The following is a 13,350-nucleotide window of genomic DNA, read 5'->3' on the forward strand; positions in this document are numbered from 1 at the left end:
CCGGTGGCGGCAATGGCCGCGCGGACGCGTATCTTATTACATATCCGTTTTCTTTTTTCTTCTTATATTTTTTTTTTATTATTATTATTTCTCGCTGTATCTATATAGTATTCGCGCGCGATTATAAAGTAACACGATGGATGATGGTCATCTTTTTTATATATAACCTACGTAGGTAGGTTTAACGTTCCTCGTATAGGTTTAGGTGATGTCTTGTCTGCTGCAACGTCTCGTCGGTTTTCAATTTTTTTTCAACATCTTCTTTCTTTTCGAATGACGGTCATATCGATGGCAGAGAACCCACCATAGTGAATTTATATGTGGCTCGAGATCAAGGCTCCGAGAAAGGAAACAATGCGGGGGGTAGAGGGGAAAGACAAGGGAATAGACAGAGCTAGAGGATGCAATCGAGGTTGTGGAGATTTTATTTGATTTTTTTTTTTTCGTTCGTTGTGCTGTTCTCGCGCAATGATGTTAAATTTTACATATCGTATGGGTATGAATCGTAAAAATAAAGTGATTCGCGTTTTCTACTGTAATGCGTCATCCCCCCTTCCCCCTGGTCCATCTTGGCACCAAAGATATTTACGATAGCGAGTAGGTCTAAGTACTTGTAGATACATATCGAGGTTTCGACAAAAACAAACAAATTATTTGGATTGAACTCGTTGTTCTACGAAGATGAAATTTTCAATTCCCCATCCTTCCCCTCCCCATTCATCAAACTGAAAAATATTGGCAGTAAGAATTCTAAGGCCTCTAGCAGATTTTTAAAATTGGAAATTTTTACAAAATTTTGTTCAATGAAGATAGAAATCCAGAATTCATTTTAGACGCTGCAGATTTCAATAGCTGAGTCGATTTAAGGGGAGCCTCCAGCCGATATCGCGATATCCAGATTTTTAAAAACTGCTATAAAAACCGCCCAAAATGATACACAAACTTTTAAACGGGATGGGTACTTGTTAGTGATTCACTTGAGCAATTACACGCCATTTTCCCAAAATCGATTTCTGCCTTATTTGAAACCTTATGTTTCTCCAGCGATATAATGAATTAATGAATGAAAATTTGGAAAATTCATCGTATCCTTGCTGTTTTATAAACGAAATACACTACTTTTGGAATGCAGAGGCGACTGAAGACGGTTTTAAGCCATTTTGGAGCCTCCAGCAACTTTTTGAAAATCTCAGTTTTCCGAAAAATGTTATAAAATCTGTCGAAATGAACTTTAGAAGGTATAAAATGTACACACCAATTTTTTAAAACCCTTTTTTGTCGGCTCAGAACCTATAGATATTTTTCAAATTTTTAATTATCATATCATAGAGAGTTATACCGTTCTGAACCAATAGAAATCGAGTTTGGAAAAATGCTGGAATTTTTAAAAAGTTGCTGGTGGGTCATTCAACGTCAATTCAACCAAGAAGTGGTAAGGGGGCTTGGCGATTTTTTTGAAATTTTTCCTGTGGAAAGACCTTTTGAAGGGATGATCAATGGCGCAATTCGCAGCCCTCTAGCCTTTTTCTAAAGGCTGCTAGGGGGTGTCAAAGTTTTCAGTGAACTTGAAATATCATCCATTTCATCAGTAGATTACTCGATAACCGCGATACCTACCAAAATGGAACTTTTCCCAATAGTTGAGGGTTTTGAAAGGCTTTTTGATGATATCATAAAAATCAGTATTGCCACTTTTTTTCGTACCAAAAAGTAGCTCAAAAAGTTTTAAAACGTAGTATTCATATCGCTCCGACTCTCAAAAATTCTGAAAAAAATGTATTAAGGACAACTTTTCATGCTGAACAACATATTAAAAAATTGGGATGGCGCTATTTCGTAAAGTCGATTAAAAAAAATTGAAAGTTTGCGGGAAAAAACGATTTTTTGATTTAAAACATGAAAAAATCACCAAGTTGTCGAAAATTGTAATTTTTTCAAAAATTTACAACAATTCTCGTTTTTTAGTGAAATTTTTGAAAATTTTCGTTTTTCTTTTTTTGCAAAAAATTCCAAAACGTTTAATTTTTTCCTGAATTGTCCGGAAGTCTCACAAAAATTAACAAAAGGTTCTTTTTTTAGGTAAAGTCGTGAAAGTCTCGCTTGCGTCACGCAAATTGGCGTTGTGCAAATTTCGGAAAGACCCTCTCGGCACAAAAAACATGGGTACTCATGTCAAGATGTAGCACGAACCATGATGAGGGGGGGAGGTGATCGAAAATGTAGGGCTTTTTGGTGGGGGAGCGCAGGGGGACGCAGTCTCCCCAAAGGAAAGTTCAAAAACATCGAAAAATTGCCATTAAAACTAAAAATGTAAAAATTTGAAAAAATTAATAAATTTTGGTAACTTCTTCAAAAAATTTTGAATTATCAGGATAGTAAAAGGCGAAAACAAAATCATAATTACGATGAAAATTTTATAAAAATTTGGAAATCGCTCTAAATCTAAAATTTAGCATTCAAGTTTGTAAGTACATCTACATACCTTAGTCCTCAGTATTTGTAATTAAATTGAAACAAAAGTTACCTTTTTATACCTAATTTCCAAAAATATTTCTTTAAACAATAAAAAAATAATTTAGGTACTTTAATTTTTTCTCAAAGTTACGGGGGGGGGGGTTAGTGAAAATTAGGGACTTGCAACTTCAATTTAGCGTCCTCCTTAGGAAGGAAATTCAAAAAAAGGCCTGACGGTACATACCATTCATTTCAAGTTTTAGTTTTTCAGATCAATCTGGTAAAATTTTGATTTTCCCCCATTTTTGCTCCATATTTAATTCTCAAAAATTCACCAAAAATTTAAAAATTTGCACTTGAGCAAATTTTGGCTGATGGTGTATTTTTGCTAGCTCTTTTGATTTAGCTCTACCCAAGTAAAAAAAATGCTGCCAGTTACAGAACCACAAAACTATAATTTTTTAAAAAAAATCAGGAAATCGTATTTTTAAAAAAGTTGTAAGTGGACCAAAAAATTTTTCTATAAGTTTTAATGGATGAAAGAGAAAATTAAAACGAGCAAATTTCCATGGAATTAATTCAACTTGTATGTTCCTTTTCCTAACCATAATTACAACGAAAAATCAGGCTAAAAATCTCCAAGAAGTCCTTCTTTTCTTCTGTCATGTCTTGAATTTTTCTTTGACCCGAAATTATGAACACCCTGTCGATATTCGAATTAGTTATTCACCTCAACTGATATCATAAATACATCGTTCTAAAGTTAAGGAAGGAAGTGAGGCAGAGAACGGAAGGGGAAATGATAAATCCGAACATTTCGTATGCTAGATGATTCATATGTATGTACGTACATCGTACAACCTTTGTACCCCTAGTTTCACTTTAATTATTAAAAAATATGTACGGTCCGTGTACCTACGATGTCTATTTTCGCTCACATTAATAATAATACGACGATGATTTTAATATGTTGCAGAATTTCACGTTTCCGCTGACAGCGGCAGCGACACAAGCAGCAACAGCGGTGGTGGTACCTCTACCATCGACACCACCGCCAGCAGCAGCAGTAGCAACCACAGCAGTAGGCAGGCCGCATATACGCCTCTTGTTGGCTGGTGCAGCGGTCACGACGACGATGAACAGTGGCATAGGACGAGGACTAGGACACCGCCAACGCCAACAAGGAACTCGCATTGATTGATAACTAGCCATGGACGAGGTGATAGATTCGTTGAACGAGATCATCTCGTCGTCCGCGATGCAGGATACTCAGGCTGGACGACATATGAGGAGCCAAGACGAGGACGACGACAGAAAACGTGAGGATGTGGGGTCTTCGGTCATCGATATAATGACGTCTTCGTCATCCACACCAGCCAGAAGTGGTGGCAGTGGCGGCAATGGTGACAGATCTGATTTACCTTCGTTTCATTATTTCATCAGCGAACAGGCGAAATCGATGCTGGCTTTGCAAGAATTACAAAACGAAGTCGGCGCTTTGTTGGAGTTCCGCGATCTTGTGATGGAAGCTTTTCCTCAGCTACGTAAAATGCCACAAACTGTGATGTCTCCGACTAGCAATAAATGGGAACCAGGTATACGAGTTAAACGTAAACTAGGCCAGCAGCTCAGAGATCAAGAATGTCTGGTATCGTCGCTGGTGCCACGGTACCGAAGCAATAGCCAAGGTAAGGCTTCGTCTCGTAGCGGCGAAGCATCCGGATCGGTGACTAGCAGCGCCATACAAGATTCCGGATTTTGCACCGAGAGCAATAAAGATCATTCTTCGGCCATCAGCAGCAGCAGGAGTAAGAGTCGCGAAACCGATGACGAGTTGTTCAGCTTACTCGATATTATACACAGCAAAGGCACCAGATTAAAGCTCGAGGTCGAGTACCTATGGAATCGATTGAATCGTAAAACAACCACGACGTCGAATACCATCAGCAGCAGCTTGACCACATCCAAACGTCGCTGCAAAAGTCTCGATGATCTCATTTGCAAGAATACCAACACTAATAACTGCACAGCCGCTGATTACACGTTCGATTGTTCGTTACGTTCGCATTTCCTCGACAGCGAACTGGATGACTTGAAGCACGAACGAGATCTGCTGCTCAAGAAGCTGACTGATATCGAAAGCGAGCATTTCGCCAATCTTGCGCAAACCAACAGACTGCTAGCCGAGCTAGAGAACGTATCGGCTGAAAAACGAGATCTTGAGGAACGTCTTCGGGTAGCTATCAGCACAGAGAATGAACTACAACAGAGACAACATCACAATCAGCAAGATACTCGACTTAGTGGCGGCGATGAATCGGCAACTCAGCAGCATCGTGCTTTCTTCGAACGTAATCAACCATCGCGTAATGCTCAAACGCCTTTTGCAAAGTGCCAACTATTAAAATTAGTGCAATTCTTCAAAGAGAATCAATCTTCGACCGCTGCTGACCAGCAACAGCATCAGCAGCTGACTTCGACGACAAGTAGCCAAAGAGAACCGTACTTCACAACGCCTAGCGAACAATCGAATCTGTCGTTCGATACAACGACAACCGTATCGGTGGCTGGTACCAAACTAGACAGGCCCACGAATCCATTAACCAAAGAGCTCAGCTCGGTAGATGGTAAAGAAGCCTCGACGAGAATAGACTTAAGAGAAGAGTTTGACAAAAGACGCAGATGCAGGAGTAGATCCGAATGCCCTTGCGACGATTGCAAGGCTAACGATCAAACTGGTAGCGATTCAGTAGCCACAGCCAAGACTGCAGCCATCGTTAGGCAATCGAGTACGTCTTCGGCTACATCGGCCATCGATCAATGCATTAGCAGCATTGGTAAACCAGACATTCTAATTGGATTTTTAAGCGGCCATTCGTCTTTCTCAGAGGTGCCAAAAATCACTAGCAACGTATCGTTATCGAAAGAAAAAGTACTCGGTATACTAAACGAATTCAATCCTGTCGAATTGCACAGATACCTGTTAACGTTATCCTATCAAATAGAAGCGTTAAACGTGCACGTGCAACGTATCTCCAAATCTAGACTGAACATATTCCAGCAACTGAATAGGTTTAAAATCGAAAACGAAGATCTAAGATTCCAGCTGGAAGAGAAAAACATCCAACTCGAAGGTACCAAAGCCAAAGTTCGCGTACTCGAGCGAATGCGAAACGAAAAATTCTGCTATTCGGCCAGCGATCTGATGTCATCGTCTGGTAAACCAAACACATCGCATCAAGAGTCAAACGATATGTTCACCTGCCCGGTATCCGATACTGCTCTACTGCAGCAGTCTTCCAATCAGATGCTGACCAGTAGTAAACATAGCGAAAAATGCCAAGATCTGAGGGATCATAGTGATAATCGAACAAAACCTTTGTCGGCCGGGCCTCCGTCGACGTCTAAACGAATCATAAGCAAAATTCCACTAAAGACTAACTCGTCCAAGATACCAACCAAGTTGGCATCTTGCGGCAGCTCCTCGGCTAAAAAGCTAACTAGTTTTAGAGATTGTAAAGAATATTCGTCGCCGGGACCTCCGACCAATAGTTCCTGCGTATCTTCTAATGCATCCTCGTTGAATAAGTGACTCATTCTACTTTGACTTTGGTTTTGTTATTTTTTTTCTTTCTTTCTAATTTTTTTTCCTTTTATTTTGGACTGACTGATCGTAAGTACATTAATATTGGATGAGCGAATTGCGGTGTATTTTGGAATACTCATTTTTTTATTTTTTATTTTTTTGTGTCTTATTTTTTTGTTTTTTCCTATCTTCGTTTTTCTCTCTCTCTTATCGATTTTTATTATTTATTTTAAATAGGTACGAAAATCATACTACGCGATGGAATTAACTTTAGACCGGTTGAGTTTATGAATGCCTTGGAGATGGGTGTTGATATTTCTCTATTTATCTCTCTTTTACTCGGATTTATTTTTTGCCTTTTATTTTCGTTTATCTATGTAAGATAATTCGTCGTTTTTTTTGTTTATTTGTTTTTTTGTTTCGTTTTGTGTTTTGTTTTTTTTTTTTCGATTTATACACGCGATTGTACGAAGTCTTTTTTTATATTGATATTGATGTTATATGGTTCACAATGTAAGATAAGGTATTTTAATGCACTTTGGCATTTTATTTTTCTCAAATATGATAATATTATATACAAACAGATTATCATAATCACAATTTTAAAAAAAAAAAAACATCACATTACACTATTACGCGCGAGTGAGGAAAGTCTCAAGTATACTATTCTCTTAATAAGTTTTTTTTCAATTTTCAAATTTTTTATAAAAAAAATAATTTTGAGAACGAAACGAACTCGATACCGGCTCGGAATTTTTTTTTAGATTTAATTTTTTACGATGGTATGTGACTTATACTGATAAATGTCACTTTCAGTTACCAAGTATCTTCCTTACCAAAGTTTAATATGTTCACGGGCCTGTACCTTATTATTTTTAATGATTATAAGACGAGTAGAGAAAAATAAACGAGAATTAGAGCGAATGTGGTCACTACTGGTTGTGGTTTTTCTGAGGAAAAGTTGAAGCCATATGAAATTTTTTTTTACATAACTATGAATGAAAATCTGCACGAAGGAGAAAATAAAACCTCGCGAGAACTCCTTTTTTTTTTGAAAAAAAAAACAAACCGGTGTCAATTTTTTTCCATGAAAAAATATATCTTACTATTTTAGAATGAAATTCGTAGTCATTGGTGTATTTTTTTTTGTATACGTTATTCGATAGGACACGAATTACTCGTTAAATATAAACAAAAAACTTGCTCAATTTTGTTAGTGCGTAAAAAAATCATCATTTTGAATTCTATACGATTTTTTTGAAAATAGAAGTAGCCTTTTTGAACGTAGTAGGTAGAGATTTTTGTTTGTATTTTGAAACAAATGTGTAATATTCCAGGGAGTTATAATCGACGTACTTTTGACCAGCGTCGATATCAAAGTGATCGATTTTGTACTCTTTACGTAAAATCATTCCAATATTTCTTATCGATCGATTCGATAAAGTCTTATACTTTTTATTTTACGTGTTTTTTTTTTTTTTTTTTTCGTAGTGTGAAACCTTCACGTAGTCCAAAAACATTTCCATTTTACCGGCATTTATAAACGGACAGGTTTTGAGTTAATTTTTTATTAGCTTTAAAACCTTATATATTTTTCTATTGTACTTTATTCTTTTTTTTTTTTTGTTTTTATTACAAATTTTATCATTTATTCGAAATTTTATTTTGAATTTGTTTATTGTGTACGCTGCAATATGTTTTTTTTGTCGTATTTGTTTAAAATGTATAAATACATTTCATATTTGTTTATTTTGAATGATTTTTTGTGATTCATAGTGTATATAAGTTATTTAATTTTACTAACAAGATTACCTGGAACTTGGAACTTATCGTGTTGAAATGAATTGGTGGATTTCTTTTCGTATGGTAGCTGATTTCGATACCTGAAACAAAAAATAATTCATGAATACAAATTTACCAAACTGAAACTATGTGGATTGATATATTATTTTTTCTAAAAATGATTTTCAAATATTTTTAATTTTTTTTTTCAAGACTTTTAAAAAGTTGTTTATTAAAAAATAAGATCTACATAATTTGAGCACTTTTTCAAAACACTTAAATTTGTGAATTCAGTTTTTTGTTGAAATTTCTCAATTTTGATTTTAAAAACATAATAACTAAAATAAAACAAGGATTTTGAACATTTCAAGATGGTATGAAAATAAAATCACTAATAACTAAAGGAAATTTTACAAAAATGAAAAAAAATGTTATAAATGACATAATCTTAATGACTCTTTGGCACAAATTTTTTGAACGAAAGTTTCTGAAAAAAAAGTGAAAAAAGTCCAACTTTAAATCAAACCTAGATAATTTTCATTGATTTTAATATTTTTTTTGGGAGGTTTTCATGTAATTTGTAAAATGTTTTCATCATTCAAATCTTACTGAAACTTCATCAGTATAAATTTGGTAGGTTTTTTTTGGGGGGGGGGAGGGTGTTTGTAATTGCATGATTATTTTTCTACCCGCCGCGCCCGTTGCAGTTTTTCTTAAAACGTCTTTATAAAAAAGAAAAATCTTGAAAAAAAAAGAAACTAGTGACAAATTTCTTTTGAATGCACGGTTTCAATTTCGCCAGAAAATAATTATTTCATTTCATTTCATTTCACGGTCAGAGTTTTTCGAAGTTTCAAAAAGCACCTCTCGAAATCTTACAAATCCAATTATCAATTTCACTCAAGTTTTTTTTTTTTTTTTTTTTTTTTTTTTTTTACTGGGACAGAAAATCTTACAGTATATGAGACAAGAATGAGGACTGTATTTTTTGAAAAATTACACGAATGAAATTATGGACTTTTTTTTACACAATTCATGGCTCATAAGTTATTATTCCTTTCCCTACACTCGCCATTAAAATAATCACTTCTTTGAGCACATTATCGTTATCAATAATCAACATGAAATATTATCAGCATAAAAAAGGCGAATATGTAAATGAAAAATGGATTTCTACCAGAATACAACATGCCAAAATTTTGAACTGTTTCCCAACTCTGGAAAAATTTGTAAATTTCAGGATCTCCAAAATATTTGAGAAACTTCATGGAAAAGGGTCTTGATCAATTTTTTCTGTTTTATTTTTTTTTTTATTTTTACAATTCTGAATATACAAAATTATTTTTTTAATTAATTCCACCATATTCAGTGATATTGAAGTGAACTTCCATGAAAAAATAACGAGTTGGAAAATGTTTGCTTATAGAAAAATTTTTTAAGTCAATTTGAACTCGTAAAAATCAGTGAAAAAAAATTGACTAAGTAAGGCCTTTTTTCCATGAAACTCTTCATTTGGACTCGGTAAAAGTACTGTAGGTACCATTGTGTTCTGTAAGGACCACTTTCGACGTACTTGAATGAAAAAAATTGTATTTGTAGAGCTCCAATATTTCAGAAAAAATTCCATAAGATCTCAGAAAGTGCAGTAGGTAAGACAACGGCTGCAATTCTGAGTATTTTCATTTACAAGATTATTATTCTAAACATCAGGAGACCTTCATCAACAATTTTTTGATTGTCGCAATTAATTTTTTTTTATTTTTATAATCTAACTTCTTGCATGAAAATTTTTCATTTTCAATTTTCTCAAAATCTGGAGCTATATGTGAGTGTTGGAAGCACCAAATTTTAGAAATGAGTTAATAATCCTATTCAGTGCTTTCAAAAACCTGATGAACCATGTCACACGACTTTTTAAAATTTTCATGAAAATTAAAGGAGAAGCAAGATGACATTAGAAGGGTCAGATCAAAAAAATGAGTTGTTATTTGTATTCAGCGCCCTCAAAAACATACGAAACGATATGTCGCTTGATTTTTCAATTTTCAAAAAATGATTCCCCCCCCCTCTTGACTATGAGTTTTGCGATGCGAATCCCATCACGAAAAGTTCGTAGTTGTAAATTATGATAAAAATTTATGTTCATTAAAATTGAGGAGCTCATTGCAAAAATAGCCCTAGCTTGTCACTTTGAAAAAAAATTCTAGAAGTTTTTCTGAGAGTAACAGAGGAATTACTCAAGTTGATAAAAAAATCACTTTGAATACACTATACCAATTCATCAGGACTTTACAGTGGTTTTTTGTCTTGCTTGTTTTTTATTTTCATTTTGGACAAGGGCTATTTTTGCAATGAGCTCCTCAATTTCTAAATTTGGCTCCAATTTTCGACAAATTTTCAAAAAATACTCCCCGCCCGCAAATTGATTTTTTCTTAGCTTCAGAAGACCTGAGCAATTAAACTCCAAATTTGGCCATCATTACGAAAAATTTTAACGTCTGAAAAAAAAACTTAAAGAAGGTGAGGTGAGTTGCAATGAAAAGCGATTTTCCATCTCTAATGTGGAGAACCCATAAAAAAATGTTGAGCAGAATCGGAGGACCAAAATACAAAACTGGGCTGATTGGACTAGAAATGACACCCTTCCCCCTCATCACCACCCCCCCCAAACAGATTATTGCAGTTGGTTCTACTAACGTTCTTTGTTCAGGTTTTTGAAAAAGTTGGGCATTTAAATATACTATTTTTTTACTGGTATCAAAATTGGTCTATGAAACGTGATTGCTGATTAGTAATTAATTATAGTCAAAATGTGACAAGAAACGAGGTTTTCTGAAGTAATAGCATTTTTTTCATCTACTTGTGCAATTTTTGGACTGTTTTGGAAAATTCACACCTCCTTGAAGGGCCCTCAATTTTTGGACTGGGCAGCTGAAATTTTTAGTGAGCTATCCTACGAATTTCCATACTTTGGTATGATAAAAACGAGCAAGTTCCCAAGTTGTTTTTAGAGAATCACGTTACAAACTTTTTATTGATGACTGACGACTCTTACAGCACCAAAGTACCTACATATATGCTTCAGTACAATTTTTTTCTTGATTGATCGATCGTGTGTCCAATTTATATTCCCCTCAATACTACGCAGAAAAAAAAACATAACATCATTAATAAGGACTCCTACCACCACTGCAAATTTTTCTCCATAGCCTCCTTGAAGGTAACAAGACTTCTATAAAAATAGCTACATGTTTTTCAAAGTGACATGCATCCTCATTGGAAACCTTTCTTCTTCACCATTATAAATGTAATTGCACATACGATTTCCCCTTGAATTTGAACTTGGCCAATACCGCGGAATTTTCATTCGCCCTATGATTGAAACCGCGCAGAACGGATTCACACACCGTATGAGTCAAACAACGATACCTAACGTAACGGATGAGTAGAAATTCAGGCTCATGCTAATGATGACGGATCACGCTAAAAGTAGGGGAACACGATACGATAAACCGTGATTTTATATGGCAATATAACGACATCGACGACATTAATAAAAAATTTGTCGTCGTCGACAGCCACACGACTGCAGCAGCACTGGATGACGAAATATTTTCTATTTCACCCAATTATACTAGTGTCTCACGATTTTGCATACGTAAACATTAAAACAGTCCAAAAAAAAATCAATCACAGGGATACCAATAATACCTATATACAATATACGAGTATGCACGACGACGAGAAGAATTCCGCAATCGTTACATAAAAGTTGTAAAAAAAATTACGTAAAATTTTCGCACGTACGCATACGAATACGACGACACAGCTTGCCATCGTACGAGTATATTCTTTTTCGAAATACCAGAACGACTATCTTTTGTATAAAATTGGCGATTTTACAATACCTGGTATGTTTTAAAGTTTTCTACTTATCGAAGAATGTACGCGTACCGAGAAATAGAAATAGGTAAATTCTTGATACCTACGTATGTGAGTTATGTACCTCTACCTACGTCTCAATCGTCTTTACATAGATTGTAATAATCATTAACAATGATATTTTACGATGTGTAACTAATTATCACTATTATTACCATCGATGTTTATTAAGTTACGTAAACTGATCGAAGATGTTACTCTATAGCCTATTCGCGACCCTCGCAGCAACGGTGTCTATAATTCACAATTTTATACGTACATTTATTTTTTTATATACCAGAGAAAGCTTCATCGTTGATCATTTCGGCAATCAGTTACGTAGCTATGGGATATCTTTATACAAATCTTACGTTAGGTAGGTCTGTAGGTACGCATTAGAGTGGTTTCAAATTTGTTTCTAATGTATCAATCTCTACTCGCGTAAAAATTATCATTTTACGACTGACCATTTCTGAAAATACGGTGCGTTGTGTACCTACACTCGTAGACCAACGTACTGTAAATGGGTGCGTTCATTTTGACGCTAACGAATGCAATTGCATCGTAAAAGTACATGTCATTTCAATTACCCACGCCAATCAGTAGGTAGGTAATATAATATTCGTTTGTGTTACTAATCCAGACAGGTAAATAACTTACAGACGGTGTCTAACGTAAGAAGATTTTATTTTGGCGAGTTGGAGTGAAGTATGGACGGCGACATCGTAGAAGTCAAAAAATACGGAAAAATGTAGGCAAATTTATTAACATGGTTGTAATATGGTTGCAGATGGAGTTTTGTAAGGCGTCCTTGTGTGCAGCCACAAATGATCAACAGAATGGTACTGAACAGCGCTGGCAAATGAATCACACAGACAGACACGTGTCTCACATATTCCGTAAGGAAGGAGTTTTGAAACTAGCATAAAAAAAATGTTGGTTTCGAGAATGGCAAAATCGAACGTTCTATCTCAGTTTTTAGTTTTGATAAAAAAAATCTACCACAGAGTGTGAAAACATTTTTTTGGGGGATTCTGAATAAACTCACAAATTAATTATCGATTAACAGCTCAAATTGCAAAAAAACAAATGAACAAGTCTCAAAAATTAGACGGGTTGGTTCAAAATTAAATTGTCATGTGCAAAAAAAAGTTTTTCGTAAAATTTTACATCAGATTACTGATTTAGCAAATATTTGATATTCTCCATTTGCTCTACCTATTAAGTAAAAATAAAAAAAAAAAAAAACGCCAAAAAATGAACAAAAAGAAACGAAATTCAATTTTTCTTGGTTTTTCTGACGTTTAACAGCACTAAAGACGAGCATTTGGAGTGTTCATTCAACTCCTCTCACTTCGTCCCTTCCTTTTTCTTTCAGAGTTTGTGCCCAATTTTTTCCAAAAAAGTATAAATGAGTAACCATTTAATATTTAATCAATCAATCAATCAATCAATATTTATTTATTTCTAAAAATATTTCGAAATTACAAAATATCCCCCCAACCCCCTCTGCGGAATTACGCGAGCGAAGAACCAAAAAAGTTGAAGATTTAAGCAAAACATTTATGCAAAAAAAATCACCGAAAAAGCCAGAATTCGATTAAAAA

At 34.9% G+C, this 13,350-nt stretch overlaps 1 protein-coding gene across 4 annotated transcripts in view; it reads left to right on the plus strand.

Moving 5' to 3' along the window:
• Positions 1-7,796, plus strand: part of jvl (javelin-like) — a 37,604-nt gene extending 29,808 nt beyond the window's left edge. For all 4 annotated transcript variants that reach the window (XM_065359945.1, XM_065359946.1, XM_065359947.1 and 1 more), the window contains one exon: positions 3,431-7,796. In XM_065359945.1, coding sequence (XP_065216017.1) covers positions 3,665-6,046 — 2,382 coding nt within the window. In that variant the 5' untranslated portion in view covers positions 3,431-3,664 and the 3' untranslated portion in view covers positions 6,047-7,796. The remainder of the gene's footprint in view (positions 1-3,430) is intronic.
• The last annotated feature ends 5,554 nt before the right edge of the window (positions 7,797-13,350 follow it).

The sequence above is a fragment of the Planococcus citri genome, chromosome 4 (assembly GCF_950023065.1).
Source record: "Planococcus citri chromosome 4, ihPlaCitr1.1, whole genome shotgun sequence".
NCBI classification, from domain to species: domain Eukaryota; kingdom Metazoa; phylum Arthropoda; class Insecta; order Hemiptera; family Pseudococcidae; genus Planococcus; species Planococcus citri.